The 20,448-nt window shown below is 34.8% G+C and overlaps 1 protein-coding gene across 4 annotated transcripts in view; it reads right to left on the bottom strand.

The window, feature by feature from the left end:
• Positions 1-203: 203 nt before the first annotated feature.
• PPP2R5C (protein phosphatase 2 regulatory subunit B'gamma) overlaps positions 204-20,448 on the bottom strand; it is a 96,072-nt gene continuing 75,827 nt past the window's right edge. For 3 of the 4 annotated variants that reach the window (XM_052783187.1, XM_052783189.1, XM_052783190.1), the window contains 8 exons: positions 17,440-17,548; positions 15,261-15,314; positions 12,368-12,538; positions 11,677-11,804; positions 10,057-10,158; positions 7,842-7,914; positions 5,721-5,837; positions 204-2,842 (listed from right to left, as the gene is read on the bottom strand). In XM_052783187.1, coding sequence (XP_052639147.1) covers positions 2,711-2,842; positions 5,721-5,837; positions 7,842-7,914; positions 10,057-10,158; positions 11,677-11,804; positions 12,368-12,538; positions 15,261-15,314; positions 17,440-17,548 — 886 coding nt within the window. In that variant the 3' untranslated portion in view covers positions 204-2,710. The remainder of the gene's footprint in view (positions 2,843-5,720; positions 5,838-7,841; positions 7,915-10,056; positions 10,159-11,676; positions 11,805-12,367; positions 12,539-15,260; positions 15,315-17,439; positions 17,549-20,448) is intronic. The other variant, XM_052783188.1, reaches the window with a different exon arrangement.

The raw sequence follows: 20,448 nt of genomic DNA, 5'->3' as shown, positions 1-20,448 counted from the left end.
GTATGAAGTTCTTCAGAAACAATGCCAGAACAAAAAATTGAATTACAAAATGTTAAAAAATATGTAGGTACATTTGAACTTAACATTCCACTAACGCATAATGTTACAGATATTGTCTAATGAAAAATAATTGTGCCACTTACCTATTTTTGCTGTTTCTAGGAACTTTTTATTCTGTACATAGGACAATTCTGTACAAAATATGAAGTCTACATTTTTATTACTTATTACCATAAAACAAGGTACAATGTATGTACAATATTAAAATGAAGCCATACTAAAGCCACACTAAAAAGACACTTGTAATATTACTTTTGACATTCCTGATGTACAGGTGTTAATTTTGGAAAATGGGGGAAGGTGTCAGACACAGAACTTTATGAAGAACAACAGTCACCAAAACTCTACTTTAATTTTACTTTTTACTTTGGATGTATTAGTTTTTGAATGGTTTAGTACAGGATAAGAAGTGTATCAATATTGATAATAAACATGCTAAACCATTACTGGTGACAGATTTTGGAATGTTGCCTAAGCAAATGTTCAGTGGCCCAAAACTTCTAATAGGAATTTATGGTGAGCTTTAAACCTTTAAAAATACCATAGTATTTCCCTTTTTTGGTGAGTGTTTATCTTCAATAAAGAACAGAAATAAAATCTAGACAGTGAAAGATGTTCTTATACGTTGAGCATCACACGATCAATCAAACATTGATATACAGTTTTTTTTCGTTGGGTAACATAACTCCTTTCAGCAACCTCTTGCACAAACATACTGAACACCCAAAATCAAAGGTAACTGATAATCTGATAATCTACCAGCTAAAGATGGAAGTTCAAACAATGGTATATCAAAATACATAGACATTGCTTTACACAATTAAAAAAGCACCCTTTTTCCCTCAAAAGGAGAAGGCATCTTTAAACTGTTTTAATATAGTTTATCCTAATGGTAAAGCATATTCTTTTTCAAGTTTTACAGGAAATGTTTTCAGACACGGTGGACATTCCACTTAAAGGTTGGGTTGGTCTTTAAATTTAGTTTTTGTCAGCCAATATTTACCACCCACAATTTTCTTCCAATAGACAATGTAACAAATACTGGAAATTGAATGTTAAATGCAACCAACAAACAGCAGGCACTACATCTGCACAAGGTTACTATGAATGTCTGCTTTGCGCAAATTTTTTTTTTAATGGATGCAGGAGACGTTATACTTCCTTAAAAAGTAAAACAAAACTATTTTTAAAGAAGCCACGTTTTTATCTCTTTATGCATCAAGACATTAAACATTAAGTTATATCATGTTACTGCCAGAGACAAAAGAAACTAATCACCCATTTAGAATAGCAGAACACATTTCAAACAGCTTGTAAGCAGGATAAGTAAGTCAAAATACTGGCCACCCTGAGAGAAATCAAATATTGAAGACAAAGCACTATATTTTTAAAGAGATTTTCCTCCCGTGCTTTTCCATCTACAACAAAAAGCTCATTACATGCAAGTAATCTTGTGGAATATATAGCAGCATTTGAAGATCATCAGCAACTCAGATGCGTTTTCAGTTCACTTGTGAGGTGTATTTGCAGCACATGTGCTCTTTACAACAACAACAAAAAATATCTTCACTGTAAAATTATGGTCACTATCTCCTCAGCTCTTACTCATTTAAAAAGAAGCAGAATGGAATTCAGGGGTCTGTTCTTGTTCTTGTTCTTATTTTAATAAGCTTGTGATGTTGTGTTTCCCGAAAGGTTATGTTCATCTTTCAGGGAAAAACTGATGCAACTAAAATCACGCATAGTATCTGCCACAGAATATTGAACTCCTAGAGCCCAAGAAAAATGCTGAGTATTAAGAGCTCAGATAAGGGAGAAAACAGTGGAGGAGTATTTTATTGACTTTAAAAAACTTAAAATGGAATTTTATATTCAGTCTATTCCCAGTTATAGTAAACAAATCTTCGTTTTCGGAAAAATTCTTCTACCAGTTCATATCTGGAATACTGGTGCTGTATTATACACTAAAGACCGGAAAATATGGCTTTAAATATACATAAAGTATTTGGACATGGTATATATAGATAGATATCTTTATCCTAAGTAAAGGAGAAATAAATTTACAGAATTCTTAGAAAGGAATGATGATTGAGGATTGTCATGAAAGTTACCAGTTTGTAAGCCAAGTTTTGTAATATGAAAGAATAACTGTGTATTTTCAAAACTGCTGGTATATTACAAGACAGCAATAATGTGGAAACAATTGTAAAATTGAGAAATCCTAGAAAAAGTTTAATACTTAAATTTGAAATAATTCTAATTTTGAAAACACTCATTTATCATTAGTACCAACTATTGGTCGTTCACTTATTTAGACAGAAAAAAATTTATAGAATGCTTTTCTCAAATATGACTATAAAAACTGCATGTTATCAGCTAGCTGGTACTATGATAAACACCTCCAGGAATCTGTGTCCACTTCATTACAGTCAACCCAATATTCTGCATATGGAATTGGGTAATTTACCATTGTTTGAACTACTAATCTTGAGCCGCATACTCTATTAAGTTATTGCCTACAGAACTGGGTTGAAGAAAGCTTTGACTTTGTGTGTAACTGATTGGTATGGCACAAAAAAGTAAGTTCTACAGTAGAACTGAGTCCAGAAAAAAACCCTTTTCCTCCAAAATAATAATTCACTGTAATAGTTTAATGCCCATCATGTGATATTAATTCATCAGCTCTGCAATGTGATTCCAAGGCTTTCATGGTATAGATATCCTGAGGCAGTTCTGACTTGCGTCGCACAAGAGGACGATCTTTCTTCTGATCTTTCTGTGCCTGAAATAAAAATAGAACAAAGTCGGCCAAAAACATTAACTACTAAACAATTACTTAAAAATATTTCTTGCATATCAGCATGTTCATTTATTGGAAAAGAAATAAAAAGAACATGGGAAAAAGTGTATACTTTCTCCTCTTTACCCCACCAGCTACCCAGTTTCAAGTCTTGACTTTTTTTTCTAAGAAAAAAGAGGAACAACTAACAAATTCTAAGCTATTAGCAATCATGACATTACTATGATTATCACTTGATAACTTTAAAAAATAATCTATCTTCTCACTTATTTTTCATTTTGTATGTGTCTACATGTGAGATAAATGATTTTAAGTTTCTTCCATGCTTCCAATTACTCGCGCTATTCATGTATCTGAAAATTTAAGGTTTTGCTGTACTATTTTACCGATGTTCTCTCAAAACCAGACAATATTCCTATCAAAGTATCTTTAAACTATATAATAGTGTCCTCATATAGTTCCTATGTCTCTCACCTACCCCTATTTGCCTGTTAATGTTGTTTATTCATGTTCTTCTATAAAAAAAGTCCTTAAAAAAACTGACTGGCTTTTACTTAGCCATTGATTTACTAGCATGTTCAAACAGTCAGTCAGTCATAGTGGTCAAATTTTACTGTAGCAAAGAGTATTCACTAAAAACGCTCACAGTCTGGCACAGAAAAAAATTCCTGGTCTGCTTTCCTCAGTCATTCCATCACTTCTTCAGTATGGACATTCTGCTACATTGCTAACCTCTGGCATAAACCTTACTTTCAATGAAACCATACAGATCTTTACATAGTTACTCGCTTCGGAAGTTTTCTGAAGTTTTATTTAAAAAAAAAATAAACTAAGCTGTCCTTTTGACTTGCCTTTTTTTTTTAACTGATAATGGTAATACCTCTTGTTTTAGCATCAATTTCTGATGGTACTTAGCAAGGGATACATAACTGTCTTTCCAGTGTCCTCTCAAAGACGCATCCAAAAATGCTGCCTAGCTGGCTTTCTGCAATACCCTAATCCTTAATCAATCCTTTTCCTGCCTCGTGACCCAGACTTATCAATCCTCTTGCAAGCTTCATACTTCTCACAGATTTCTCTAAGTTTTTCTAATAACAAGAATTTCTGTTTCAAACCATTCTATTAGCTCTGCTACAACAGAATCCTTATCTTTGAAAAGCAAGCTTATAACCTTAGTTTGGGCTGCCATTACTGTTTGCACATTTTATATTGTGGAATACTGGCCCAAATCCCCAAACACTTCCAGCAGCTGGGACTGGGAACATTGTTCTTAACTGCTTGTCCCAACTACTAGTATATAGTCATACTTCGGCTCCTCTTATAGAACTAATGTTAGAACACTCAGAGTTAGGAGGTACGGGTTTTAATTCCCTCTGGCCAGGATGGAAAGTGAACCAAGGTCTCATAAACCTTGAGAAAATGGTTATGCGCTAGGAAATAGCATAGTAAAAGATGGACACTACTGTCAATACAACTCTAAGATTATTGAAAAAAATGAGTACTGCTTAATCTTGTATGAATCTTTCTCCACTAGAACTGATTCTAGGCTCTGGAGCTAGTGAAAGGAGGCCCCTCTTCCTATCACGTGGGCCTGGCTAAGCTATCCAAGGCCTAAAGAAAGGCAGAAGTTTAGAAACTTTAATAAGCCTAGTGCTTCTCACTGACAAGCTCTGACCACCATTCCCATTCAGGGGAATGCTACTCTCATTCATTGCCCTGGATAGGCATGTAATTCAGCCACCGAGATTTACAAGTAATGCATAGGGTTCCACTCCAGAGAAGTGCTTAAAAAACAGCCATCACTGAGCATGTCTTGGAGGCATTCCAGCATTTCTTTTGATTTTGACCTTCATCCAAAATGCAAGAGTACAAATAATAAATAAAATATAATCTTGCAGGATAATGACACTGGAATTTTAAGAAAGTAATATAGGAGGTTAGGTTGACCATATGCTTATTTTCATTAAATTTTGTTTGATACATTAGTTCAAATTAACAGAGTTTATCTCTGATCTCAACCAGTTTTTCCAGCTCCAGATCATTTCTCTGGTCTTATACTTTGCTGGATTTAGAGATATTCATATTAGTGATATTCCTGCCAGACATCTTGGTGATACTGCAATGCTCCCTGGCACCTTTCCATTTTCCACCAGCTCCAAGTTTAAATCTCTAGTTTGAATGTCAGGATTCCAGTTCCACTTTACTGAAGTTAAATTAAAAACACCTGAAGATTACTAAGCATTAGCTAAAGACAAAAAGACTGGAATGACCTTGAGAGTCCTTGCCCTGTAGTATGTAATGGAACATGACAGATGGTGGACTGAGGAAGATGACCCATGAGTGGTCAAAACAAATGCACGCTTCACACATTTTTTCAAAACATAGTAGCTTTAGCCACTAAGGCGGCTCTGAATAACAAACAAATAAAAATGTCATCACTAGAATCTGACTGTATTTTATACAAGTTTTCCTCATGAAAAACCAAAACTGTTATATAGAGAAAAGAATAGAACATGATGTGGTAGATTTTAGCCATATTTTTAACTATCCTTAAAGCATAATCTTTGTTCCCATCATGACACAAAAAGCTATTTTTAAGTGAAAAGAAAATGAAACCTTCTGTAGAAGGAATGTCTAAGGAGACCATACAGTAGATTCACAGACATTAGAAATTCAACACTGTATTGCTGGTTGCTACAACATCACCTAAAAGTAGCAGCTCTAATGAAGTTTATTACTCTAGGATAAATGGTTACAGGGCTGAAAATACAACCCATGTTTACGTCTATGATTAACAGTCACTTAAAAAAAAAAAGTAATTCATAATTTAGAGTACTTTGTTATCTTCACATGGCTTTACCTGACAAGCCTCCTCTTTCACTGTCTTTTTCAGCATCTGCAAATCTTCAATTAAAGGCCCATCTGTTTCCATTGCAACAGGACTGTTCATCAAACTCGTATCACTATATGTTGGGTACTAATAAAATGCAAAGTGTTAAAATAATAATTCTTAGTAGTAATACCTAAATACTAAGAGTGTATTTGAGCATTTGAACGATATGATTAGTTATTTGAGATTAGCTTCAATATCTTATGCTTCCAGTCACCAAGTAATAAATTTTAAAATGGATCTCCAATACTGTCACTTGGCAGAAACGTCCTGTTGAAAAACAGTCAGACTACAAAAAATATGTTTTGATTATCTGAGACTGAATTTTAAAATATTCAGATTTTGACAATACTGAATGTCTACTTTGGCAATCATTTATCTGAAACCTTATTAATGCATTGTCTAGTGATTTGTGAACAGTGTAGCAACCCAAACACAATGATTTAACTTTCTGGTGCAATTTTGTGTTGGAAGAGAGAACATACTGTTAAAAAAATTGACAGCAAGGATTTAATGAATATAATTATAATGATCTAAAATCTTAAAATGTATTCTTGTATCACGCAGAGTCAGGAATAGCTCTGAACAACAAGAGTTGTCAGTAATTAGACAAATTAAAAAATTAATAGAAATCCCAGGGAAAAAAACCAACCTTGAAAATCCACTACATAGAGTGCTAAAAACATTTATATCCTTACGTCAATTCAGTGGAGCACTCAGTGTTCAAAATAATTTTTATTTTAAATTGCTTCCAATTATTGGCTCTCTTCAAGCATACTATGCAGAACGTACTGTATACAGGTTGTGTTAACCAGTTTCAGAAAGAGTACACAGTTACAAAAAATTACCTGGTAAGAAAAGGACATTTACACTGTAGAACTCTAAATTTTACTACTACAAGTCAACTCCTTTATTTAGCCAGACATGCAATAGTTCACCATTTGTGACAGCAAATGACCACATATATCAAGTACTTTTCAAGCAAGGCTTTGGTATGGCTTATCTGATTAGAGAAACGTTTTGTCACTGAAAGTCAATTGCTGCTTTCATATGGATGGCTCTTTTTTAATTTAACTGATCTGTTGTCAAATGACATTTTGTTTTATTTTAACAAATTTTATTTGAGCGATTTAGTAATTATTCCCTGAGAAATGCCACAAGAGGTAGAAAACATTTATGAAATTCCTCCTTCTTAGAAAAAAGATGACACCATAAAGTATCCCACTTCTGTTTATAGAGTACCGTTACTCCATCCTCCACCACTTTAAAACTCAGCTAACCATGTTGGAAAGATACAGTACAGTAAGTTTCTTGCTGCAGCATAGTAAAATTCTGGCTGTGAAGTAATTGAAATGTTTGGGGGTTTTTTGCCCATAGCAGCAATCAGTATGATTGAGATAAAGGAAAACTGGCAGCATTCTCCAGGCAAATTAAATAGGGGGGGGGGGGTGGGGAGAGAAACAAACCAAGCCAAACCATTCCCTTCTCCCATAATTTCAAAATATAATGAATAGTCTAAAGGACCTTTGTTTCTTTATCAAAATTTCAGTTACATCAAGTAATGCCTGACAGGATGTTTTCATTTTACTAAGAACCTAAGGTGCAGGTTCACCAGAAGACCGGCCCAATGCAAGTATGAGAACAAATGCAGCAGACAAGAATGCACAATATTACTTTAATCCATTTGACACAGAGGGAAACTGACCAGTCATAACTCACAGTTCGCAGAAAGATCTCTTTTGTAATATATTGTTTGCAAAACAGCTTTTCAAGAGAAACCAATTATGGCATCTCTATATTTTCCATAATTTTGCACAATAACTTTTCAAACTGCAATACAGTATACCTCCTATTATAAGAAATGGAAAAAAAAAGTACTTCATATCATACTTTTCAGAAACCCTTTTTAAAAAAAATAATTACTTGCACAAGAGAAAGGTTACAAATTTTAAAAGTACTTTTATTGTGTGTCTTTCATAATACAATTAGTAAAATTGCTTTATTTCCATTATCAGTCAGACCTGTTTCTCCCACTGATATTTAACAAAACTAAAGTATTTAAACATGAACATGTTAATCTTTTCTAAATACCTGGGGATTTGATTTGGCTAGATTTTCTATTTTAACCCATGCTTCTTCCCGTTCCTTCAGTTTTAGCTTCTCTCTGGAGGGGGGGAAAAAAAAAAAATCAGAAGCAAAAATGGCAAAAGAAGCTTGGTGAATCTTGCATCACAACCTGTATACTTTCTTAACCATGAAGAAATATACTATAATAATTCAAAAGAATAAATTATTTAGCTATGCCTGTTTCAGCCTACTGCCCAAAATATCACTTATACACTGTTGACAGGATAGTTTGCATCATATCAATACCCCACGATCACAAAGCAACTTTAAAAGGGAAAAAACTTCTATTTTCTTATGAAAGCACCAAACTGCTGATACCAGTTTATCTTTAATAACTGTACATTGTTAAAAGAATTAAAATTAAAACAGAAAGAAGTCTTGATCTATGTGGAAAGCGTGTTTGTGTTTTACAATATTTGAATTCTATATTGAAACATAAGAAACTAGGATCCAACCACAAAAAACAGGCAGAGATTCTTACCATCAGCCCAACAGCTTCAGGTAATAGTTTAAAGGAAAAGGCCCAGAGACATGTTGAACTGAACACTAACAGAGAAGTACCTGACAAAACCACACTCATTCAAGGGAGTCACAAGCCTATAGGGATGACATGGGATGCTTTTATTTTTTTAAAATTAAAGTAGGAAAGGTTTGTTTCCTTATGCCTAATGTAATTAAAAACAGTAAAATCTAGGGTTTTTTTCCTTTCTTACAGATAAACAACTTATTGTGGAGACTAGAATGAACACCTGTCTTTGAAAGGTTGTAGAGTTTAAAAGGGCTTTGAGCTTAAGACTGCTAGAAACGCTGTCAGGCTTCAATGTGTAGATCAGATGATCCAAACGTGTTAAAAAAAAAAAAAAAGGAGCAGTTATATTCAAACACACAATTTGCCTCCAACTCTCAATTAAGTTAAGTTTGGGCTGGGGAGGAAGAACTCTTTAACCATCCCCTTTCAAAGTTCTTGTGTGTCGGGGGATTGTTTTTGTTTTTGTTTTGTTACTATGTCACTCAGCACTCTTCCTGCCTTAGCTCACGCTCAAAACGCCACCCCAAAAAACAGAGAAGAAAAGATTGCTTTCCCATTTAAAAGGGATTCTACTTATGTGCCATGAGGGAAGAGAACCTTACATAGTCTTTCGTTAAAAAGCAAATGTTCACATTTTGTTATCTATAAACATGCATATATCTTAAAAATTTGTTATACTGCAAGCTCATTTCTACTTAAATTGTAATAAGGAACTTCAAAACTTGGACAAACCAATCTACATTAAGAATTTGTACTACGTCCAGCATATTGGTTTAAAATAGGTGTATAAGTTGAACCACTACTTGAAGAAATCCCTGTTCACTTTGAAATTAAAAATAAAATTCAAATCCAGGTATTTTCAGTACCCACTTTCTAACTATGCTCCCCAGCCCCTAAAATGAGCGCCAAACCATCAACACTTTTGACTTCTTGATCTCACTTTAGTAGGCTTTATAATAAATATACTGAATATTCAAAAAATTATGTCTATTTAACAAAATTGGAAATAGAGGAACAGACGATAAGTGACTTTATGATCATAAAAGCTAGCTGCATTTTTGGGCATAAACCAGAAAAATTCTAGCTTCCAAATCCCTGCTCTGTTCACTGGCCTATGCAAGAGTAAACTCAATGCAGCAGGATTCTTCTGGCAAATAACGTACGAATGCCCTGTATTATGGTAGACTAACAACTTTATTTTGGGTAATTTTTAGAAAAACATGCACATATGCTCACACACAATGCAATGCTGACAAATACTTGAAAAGTGTTTTGGGAAGAACTGAGTGACAACATGAAAGAAAATAACACTGGGTAAATAAAGCATGCTAAAATAAACACAGGATGTAAACTAAACTGTTTAACAGATCTTTTACACTGGGCTACATGACTAGCTGTGTCCCTCTCAAAAAATTAATTTTTAGGAAGATGGTGACCCCCAGCAGTATTAGGTCAAAGATTACATGAAGCATCCTATTCTTAAGAAGATTTTACAGTTCATATATAACAAGAAGTTTCACGAAGTTGATTTTGAGACTGCTGTACTGTAATCAAATGGGCAACTTCCCACTAAAGACACAGTAGTTTTTCAGAGCTGCACTCTGAACAAATTATTCAAGAACAGACAGACACACTGACATGAAAACTTACTTCAGTTTTTCTGCTTTAAATTGCTGTGTGCAGTCATCGAACAGTTTTTGGTTCATCTCCATGAAGAGTTTCAGAGCATTGTATATCAAGCCATGTATTGTCCTATAAGTAAAACTTCTGGTTGAAACTCAGAGTACTTTAAACTTTGAAATCTATTTTTTCTGGTCAACAGTAGCCAATAGCCTACATAACTGGAAAATTACATCATTTCAGAATAAGTGGAAACAAAACTAGTTAGTGGAAGTTTCAGTTTACCCTCAAAAGGGCTAATGCAAGTACTAAAATTACCAACTTTGAATGCAGTTTTCTTACTCTATAGTACTACTCGTCACACTTTTGATGTTTGAACTTCATTTTTAATACTACGTGTATCAATACAGGTCTAGTTTTGAAATTTAGTCGCTGACACTAATCAAACTAGGATTATTAGAGAGAACGCAAGATGACATTAAAGATCTTGATATAAGTAACTTACTGGCAACTGACAAATTCAAGGAAAAGAAGTTAGTGATTAAAAGGAGTCTAGAAAAGACACCATTCATTTTGAAAACTGCCACACAGCAACAGCATAATTATGCCAAGACTCTTCAGAAAAGTGTTAGAAAAGTAAAGTGGAAAAGATCAGAAAAATTGAACAAAAATAATCTGCTTTATGAAGCACTTTTACAGAGTAATTTACAGTTCCAGTCTGTAGTCTATTGCTGATCATTAAATCCAAAAAGCAATCAGTTAAATGATTACTTTGTATCATACATGTGAGTTACAAGCAAGAGTGCAGCTGTACTGGGTAGCATGACTTCTGCTCAGAATAAAATGAATGCATGGCCTTGAAAGCCAGAAAAAACAACTGACAGCAATTCATGTTTACTATGTAAAATTGCATCACTGAATCAGAATTTTATTTATGAGTACATTATTTGTTACTGCTTACACCTAGTGACAGTAACCAATCACTTCAACATCACTTTATCTACCATTTCTTTTCCTGTGTTTAGTAGCAGATTGATTAGTCATTCTTGGCCAACTCATCAGCAGTCCTCAATTCATGGCCAATGCTAGACTGTGATACTTTCACCATCCCAGCAGTTGCACAATAGCTCAAAGAGGCACTTTACAATGGAACAGCTGCAGAAAGGAGCTGACCAGGACTGTTTTCATGCATAAGTACTATGTTATTGTGGGGCAAAAAGTGAAAATAGTCAATGGAGAAAGAAAACAATAAACAAAAAGAAAAAAAAAGGAAAGGAAAAAGTGACCCGATTTACAACATATTCCACTAGAATGTGGAAGAAATGCAAATCAGCAAAGAGGCTAGAGATCAGAAATCAAAGTCAGTCTTTAGAAGTATCTGAACTACAGATTAATGCTAAATTTGCTTCATATTAATAAAAATGTGTCATAGATCAGTTGCACTACAACACTGTTTCTTGTTTACTGGAGGAAGGAATGTTTAAAGGAAAAGCTACCTTTCTAAATTCTTAAGACTTCCTAGTCTCCTCCTTATCCAGCAACTTTAATGGCATAGAATGAACAGCTCAACACACTTAAAACTAGCAACTCAAATATCTGAACCACTTTTAAGCCTAAAACTAGGCTTTTATTTGTACAAGTGCTTCTTACTTGTTCCAATGCGTCTTTGAATTCCGGTACAAGGATGGAAACATGATGGGTAAAATCTTTGCTGCGTTATCACTAATTAAACTCATAATATATTCATTATTCCAGTAGTACAATGCTCGCTCCGCAACCTAAGACGACATGAAAAAAGGAACACTTCTTCAGACAATCTATTAAAAAGCAAATAATTGAAAAATTTGGCAAATATAAGGGAAAGGTAAGAAAAGTTGCAACTTAGATTTGGATTTTTCTAGTGCAAACGGGAGTCATGGAGCTGATGGAGAGATGGAAAAATTGCTTCCTCATTGATAGGGATATGATTCAAACTATAACCTATGAACTCTGAAATTCAAGCAAAGAATGTTTTCCCGAAGAAATAGTATCTGTAGAACTCTACTATAAGCACTGAAATGCAAATACTATGTACTGAAAGGGTTCAAGTACTTCTGAAAACAGTGAGCTTTTAAGCTTTTATGTTAAGCTAACACTGAAGTGAATCACCCAATACAAATGCACATACCGCACTCTTGAAAAGAAACGATAAAGCTAACATTTGGATCCCTAAAATTTGAAACAGAATTGAAGACTTTTTGCAACAAATAGAATTCACTACTGTGAATAATAGTAGGTAAAACCATTAACAAGTCTGCTTTATAAGAATCCTTTTATTATTGTACATTCAGTAAATACAGACCTGAAAGTGTGGACTGGACACACATTTGGCTAGCTGTCTGAAAAGAGGCTCCATAACTTTTACGAATTCAGATGGTTCAATCACATCTAGAATTTCTTCTAGTTCATTTAAAAACATGACTTCTTTTGGACTGTGAGTCTTTGGCCAGTATTTCAGCAGTGCCATTACAACCTGCATAGACAAAGTAAACACAATCTTCACGATGATTTGACTTTGCCTCGCACTAAATTATATTTCATTAAGAAGTCCGATATTTTAAACAGAAGACAAAATGCAGATTTCTTGTCCTATGTGGCAGCAGTGATCAGATATGGTTCAGTGTTACAGAAAGAACTGTTAATAGGTCTAAAAACACTTCTTCAGAAAACAAAGTTATACACTTAAAAGACACGTTCAAAAATAATAATCAAAAGACTACAGAAAGTAACCTGAAATCTAACTTAACATAATCATCAAATCAAAGTGCAAATTTGCTACTATGCTATGGGGAAAATTATCTGCCACTTAAGTGATAGCAGCTTTCAATATCTAATTTCTTGGAGGCATATTCTGAAACTCAAGAAATTAAGTTCTATAATTATATTTTAAGAAAAGATTTACTATAAATACCCAAATCGACAGGTGACCGACTACTCTAGGCATGTTGCTCTTAAATGCTGAGTTTTATTTAATTAACTATATTACTATAATCACAGACTTAACTTTCTTCATGATTATTAAATTATTTACCCGGCTTGCTGAAGCAGTTTTTGCCTAGCAAACCATGAACATCCAAAAGACGGGGAGGGGGAAGGAAAGTAGGAGGGGAGACAACTAAGGGATCCATTAAAATGTGACAAAAGGAAGTTGTCTGCCAGTTGGCTCACAACTCTTCAGAAAGAGTCTACACATCTGTGGGAAATGTTTCTGAAAGTCTAACTGAAAAACAAATTCTCTCATCTATTGAGTATGTAAGTAGAAGAATTTAAGTCTGAAAAGTGGTACTAGTTCAGCAGTTAAATATATTCGGACATTGTATTTATTAGTGGAGTTATCAGTTACATCATAATTTATTCAAGGATCTTCAAAAATACACAAAGATATATTGAAGAAATAATGACTCTTGTACTGTTAGCAATTTCTGATTTAAGGAAAATGCGAGTAGACTCAAATGTTTTTGTTATGAAAGAATGATGACTTTTTCCCAAAGATGTCAGTTTTCAAACCAAAGTGTAATATTTTAAAATGTTTAAATTTTATTTTTTTTATTTTTACTATAAAAACTGTTTTCCATCTGTGGCAATTTGGTGCCAAACAATATTCAAATAGGAAGAGATTTTCCTTCAAAGGATATTTAAACCACGTTAGATACTTAAAAATGACTGGCATAGCACTCAATCTTAAATTTAGGTATTTTTGATGAGAAATTAATACAACCTTGAACATGTAAGTTTATAAATGCTTTTGTTTTGTGGTTAAAGATTGAAAAGCCATATAAAGAACAAAAATATGACAGTGTTTGTTTACTCCTAAATGTAGAACTGGAGGAAAAAAAAAAGCAACCCAAACAGTAAAGACGTCTTGAAAAAAACTCTTTAAAAATAAAGTTTATATTTGTCTTCTCATATAGTTTAAAAGTTGCAACAATCCATTCACCTTTCTCTCAGATAACATTTTTTCCCCCTCTCATTTAGGCAAAAACCCCAGTCTTTGTTTTCTGAAATGGAGGACATTTTTATAAAGTCCATCTTTTCATATTTAAAAACTATAAGCAATATTTAGTATCATCACCAACAAGACAACTCACTGAGAAATCAGTGCATCTTTCATGTATGTATTATTTAATCACAGCAGCAGACACTGTATCCTCAATGAAGCCTTGGGAAACTTATGCAGATTTTTTTAGTAATATGTCAAAATGTCTCATACGACAATTATAAGGGGAAACAAAGCGTTTTATTTTGTAATGACCAGAATTTTTGAAGGGGAACTTAGTACTTTGGTGATGCATGTGTTAAGTTTTTAAAGAATGTTGTAATCATGTACTAATTTGGGACCAAAAAGGGAAACAGACTTGGATGCGTATTAGTTCAGATTTGTACTAGGAAATATGTAACATTCTAGCTGATGTCTGGAAGAAAGCTAAGATTTCAAGATCTCATATAGCACGAATGACAGAACGTCTGAGATTTGATATCTTAGCAAATATTAAAAGCTCCAAGTAGAAGAGAGCTCTTGCTTAGCTGCATAACTCATTTGTTTCAAGAAGCCCAGTTCCCATTTTACAATGGAAACGGTTATAATCTAATAATGTGCACTTTCTTTGGTAGCGATCCTTTTACTGGTTGCTGCTTAGAGATTAAACATATTAGTTCTTACCTACTTAATATTCGGTGTAATGAGGCAAAACACTATATACTATTGAGGACAATTAAAGTATTCATCTATGCAATTATGTGCAGCCAGACCATAGTCTGGTTTTGTCTATGGTCCAAACTTGGTAGTCATGAACAGGATCTGACCCAAAAGTCTTGCATCAGTAGGTAGCTCCATGTGCCAGAAATCTGTGTTCCATCACAACATCAGTGTCTCAACAGGGTACAGTTCAGGCAAGCTCATTTCTGACTAAAATGCTTCTGGATCAACCATCTCATATCCAGTCAGCCAGAACAAAATAAGCAGAATAAACTCTGGTCTGTTTGTAAAAGGTATGCTCTTAATGTTGTTTTAATTCATTTTGGACATTCCAAACAACTGTTGGAAAAACTGAATTTGATAGATCAAAATGGTTAAATATTTGACTCTTCCTAATAAAAACAATTACATATCAATAGTTTGTTCCCAAAACCTCCTTTAACAGTCTACAGATGAAAGAGATATTAATATTCCAAAATATAGAATAGCAAGAACTTACTGGTTCTGTAAGTGTGCTGTCCTTTTCTAAAAACTGAACTACACAGTACGCCAGCTACAGTGAAAGAAAAAGATTTTTATTAATGCTCACTGTGAAACTGAATACACTTTGAAATCACTAGCCTAAGTGGAGAACACTACTGAATTAAAAAACCCCACAATAGTGTTTCTGTAATTTTACAAAAATTATTTGGCAGACAATATAAACAGAAGGGTAAATATGCTTTACCAATTTTTCCCAACCTTCCCAAGTCTGTCCTTGCCTTTAAACACATAATTTGATGCTTTGTTTTTAGACCTAGTACTTTGCATTTCAGCACAAATCATCTTTTCAAACATAGGATTTAAAAATCACAATCTTGTCCTCTAAAGTGCTTTCCACTCGCTAGTATTTTGGTGTCCCATGCTGATTTAATAAGTATTTTCTATTTTATAACCTAAGTTAGTTAAAAATGCATTGAACAGTTGTAAAAATTAAGATTTTCTATATATGAGAACTAATGATAATTATGCATATTAATGTAAAGCTGATGCAAACTGAGGCTCAATTACAGTATTTACCAACTTCAATTCTGAGAATGAGACTGTCTATCTGTGCCTAAATGGTGATTACATCCCTTTCACTTGATAGGCCAATAGTCACAAAGTAAATGGAAGGATCACTGCACACCTCACGAACTGTTTAATCATTCTTCTAATGTCTCTCCATTTATGGAAGTTCAGCTGATGAGCCCAATTCCTTTCCAGTTTTTGATGACTGCTACCAAGAATGTCCCTAGGTAATTTGAGGAATGGACAAAGATTATTACATCTAGTGTTCTCCACTATTCTGAAGGAAATTTGAATTGAATATAGAAATTAGCTTTCTTCATGTATATTTCGATTTGGCAGCAAATCCTTCTGAATATCTGCCACTGTTTCAATGTGATTTTTTGTGTTTTTACCCTGGTGTTTCACACACTAAGCTCACGTGAAATGCTTTCCCATTTCATTCACAGCAGGACATGTAAGTGACATATCCCTATGTCACTATCTTCTTTTACTGACAGTAATGAGAAATGCAAATCACCTGAAGGTTCTGGAGAATTAGGTTGTGAATTAAGGGGAATAGATGAAGACCAATCCATCTCAGGTAAGTAGAAGAAAAGGTGGCAATCACAGATGTCTGCACTAGTTCAGATTATAAGAAAGGTCTGATTGGCCACACCCCAACAGGTTATGTTCATAGCATTAGGAAAAAAAAAAATCTTTTGAAATGGGAGCCACTCTAGCCTACTATTTCAACAGGAACCCATGGGAGCCCCAGTAGGCAAGATCCAAAGCAAACGCTTATAAGCATCTCTAATTGCTAGAGAATTGTAATTATACAAATGATGTTCTTAAAAATACAAGTTGTCAGTAATTTTATTTGAAGAAACGGTACTTAAAACTTAGGAGTACTTGAACTTGCACAAAAATGTTGAACCTTCAAATTAAAAAAACCCCCAAAGCTCTGTAACAACCTTTCATGGAGAAAATTTCAGCACATCACAATAATACTGTGTTTTCTCTAACACGTATGATTTCCCACTCCTCTAGGAATTTCAAATGGAACTAAACTCAGCACAAAAAAGATAGAGGTGGTTTAAAAGCACAATAAATCTCAGATACCCCTTTTTTTTCTGTGTACTTCTAGAAGGATCTATCGAATTAAATAATGATGTCCTAGTAAATGCCCATTTCCTTTCAAAACATCAACAGTTGTAAGAAACTGAATTCCACTGAAATTCTCCATGTAGTTCAGAAAAAACTGTTTATAGATGACATTCATTAAACCCACACTTTTCTTCAATTTTTGTATGTCTAAACATTACAGACAAGAACAAGATAAACAAAAAATTCTGTGTGTGGACAAATTATCAAGAAGTCTCACATTAACCACCTACTTAATGCATTTCATCTATAAACACTACAGTGCTTTCAAAAAAGGTATTTATTTATACAGACACACACAATTTTTTTTCTTTTCCTCAACAAGTGAAGCATTATAGGTACATATATTAAGTAATTTCCCCAAGTCCAGTTAGCAGTGAAGAGTTGGAACTTAGAATAGAATCCATGTCAGAATGACTAGAGTCCCCCTGACCTCTCTAGGACAACTTAGTTTAACACTAGTATGAAAAGCGCCGAACAAAACCTACCTGTGGATGGTAGACGCTGAGTGATTTCACTTTGTGCAATGGTAACAAAACCTTCAATAGGAATATTTTGTGCTCTTCTTTTAATGGTAAGGCAAATCCATTAATTATGCTGCCAGGGAAAGAAATTTAAAAATAAAAATCAGTAAATATACAAAATCTGCACTACTGTACAGGATATATTAAAACCCTTGTTTTCAGCGCCCTTTTTTTTTGGTGATCTCCTGGAGAACATGATGCAACAGAAAAATTTACAAATTAAGCATGTGCCAGAGACTATTTAATTTTTGATCCAGTTCTCTAAAGATTACAAATTAATAGAATAGTCAAATCAACCTCTGCCCATCCCTCACCCAAGTCTTTCACAGGTCCCAAATTCTTCTTCCAAGCAACATATATGACTATAACTACACTTCAGATTCCAACTTTCACTATGAACTATTCACTTCATCAAAGCTCTGAATACACATTTCTCCCAGCTTCTTCATGGAATTAAAAGAATGAACCAGAGACTGGATGTAGAAGAGACCAATCCAGGACAGCAGACAAGTCAAAACATGACTTCCACTAAAATATTACTATTTCTGCAAGACCCTAGCATATAACCAAACAGCATCTCAACACATAACATCCCAGTTACAGGTGAGTGTAGATGTCACTCAATACTGGCTCAACAGCACCTTTACCTAAAAACAAAGTACTAGAATAGAACAGTGTTTGGTGTTCACTTACTTTGCTAGCATTGACATCAGTTAAAACATCCAGAATCCTATTGCCCATTTACTATTTTAAATCCTATTTTATTAATTCCTCTTCACTAACAAGGACAGAAGGCACCCAACCAAAAGGAACCTGCCAAACTTGTCTTAAAAAAACCACATTAAAATATTCAAAGTTACATGTATATCAGATCTCACAAATCAGATGATGTCCCAGAATTAAGACTTACTAAGTAACACTTGCTCACCCTTGCCATACATGCTTCAAATAATTTTCACTAGTAATGACTGCTCAACTGTTTTGAGGATACAAGGTTATTCCTTCTGAAGTCTCTCAGTGCTTAATACCAAAACCCCATTTCTACATTAAGACTTCTATGGTGTTCTTGCCACAACTTCCACATACTCAACAAATATAGATTAACTTCATTTAAAAAAAAAAAAAAAAAAAGCTTCTCCAAGATGTTTTAAGGGTTAACAACCACAAAGAAGAGCAGAATTGTAGGGCAAGTTTGGCCTTGATTGAGTATGAAGAAATTCTGCAATCCTGTCAAGAGATGATTGTCGGAAAAAAAATAACCACATTAGTAGTCCCTACTGGAAGTGTTCATTTGTCCAGTATTATATAGTACTTAGCAAAGGAAAAGAATGAAATCCAGTACTTCAGCATGAAATTCAACTCCTCTTTACTTCTGACAAGTCAAACCCAGGAACCTAACTAAAAACTGTTACTCGCAAGAAGCTCTATGTCAACAACACACTGTGTGAAACTCCTCAATGGACTGGAAGAATAACCAATAGAGAACAGTTACAACTCGAAGACTCATTTAGCTACTAGACATTTTGATTTGGAAGCCTGAGGAAAAAAAATAACCCTTCACTTTTAAATGTGTAACACTTAAAGCTAACCTATGTTGTGGAAGGTGGTAAAGCTGAGCTCCATGAGCATGCGGACCACATCTGAATGAGACAAACCAGTGCATGGCAATAATGGGATAAGATTGTGAGGCTATAATAGCACAGGAATGTATATAAATTATAGAGGCTGCTAATATGTTTTGGAGGGCTTTAAGGACTTTTAGCTGCTTAAAAGTAGTTGCTTGTGATAAAATAGAACTCATAGCTTGGTTAATGCTTTTGCCTAACGTTGACGTATTCTCTGATCAGCACAGTTAAGAAGATTTGGAAAGCCCGAGAGCAGGTCAGAGCCAGGAAAAGGAGACATAGTAACAAGTAGCATAAAAAAAGAGGAAAGAGCAAGAACCTGCCTAGAGACAAGAAAAAGGACTCAATGAGAGAGAAGATGACCCCAGACCCAAATATTGCTATTGGACCAGACTATGGTGCGAGGGGCAGGAACTTAGATTGTAAGGGTGCAACTGCCCAGGGATTTTAGTGTTTGGGGTCCCTCTCCAGAGGTACCCAGCTCGAGCCATCTAAATTTGTGCACCACAGGTAGAATAAATTAGAGATTCTGTTTCGGGGAAACAAGGGTTGAGCCTAAGGAAAGAAGCAGTGCCCGAGGGTGAGTGTGTGTGTGTAAGGAGTCGGAAGGGACACCCGTGGGCTCACTGGAGTTGCCCGCTGCGAAGGGACTCCGGTCTGAGCAACTGAAGTCTCGGGTGGGGTGTGTGCAACTCCTTGATCAGTGTGTGAATGCTCAGGCAGCAGCTTCTCCCTTAACATTTAACAAAACCAAGAATGAAAAAGCTGCTGACTTAAGTAACGGTTTTGAAGATTCAGTTCCATGTTCTAGTATTTAAGCTTTACATAGTCTTCAGTATATCTTGAGGAGTATTACTTGATTATAGTATGCTGAAGTAATGATGGATATGTAACTCCTTTAATCATTGAACATTTCATTGAAAATTAAAGAACTATCCTGTGCAGACACGTAGACCTAGAAAATTTTAAAACATCTTTCCAGTTTCAACAGCATTCTCGGCTGCATTAGGAACTGCATTGCCAGCAGGTTGAGGGAGGTGATCCTTCACCTCTGCTCAGCCCTGGTGAGACATCTGGAGTGCTCAATCCAGTTCTGGGCTCCCCTGGACAAGAAGAATGTGGACATACTGGAGGGAGTCCAGTAAAGCGTCACGAAGATAACGAAGGGCCTAGAGCACCTGCCATACAAAGAAAGGCTGAGAAAGCTGTTTAGCCTGGAGAAGAGAAGGCTCAGGGGGATTTTACCCATGTGTACAAATACGTGAAGGGATGGTGCGAAGACGACAGACTCTTCTCAGTGGTGCCCAGTTAAAGGGCAAGAGGCAATGGGCACAACTTGAAACACATG

The sequence above is a fragment of the Harpia harpyja genome, chromosome 3 (genome assembly GCF_026419915.1).
Source record: "Harpia harpyja isolate bHarHar1 chromosome 3, bHarHar1 primary haplotype, whole genome shotgun sequence".
Lineage (NCBI taxonomy): Eukaryota > Metazoa > Chordata > Aves > Accipitriformes > Accipitridae > Harpia > Harpia harpyja.
Note: the sequence above shows the minus strand (reverse complement) of the source record. Positions and strands in the feature narration are given on the sequence as shown.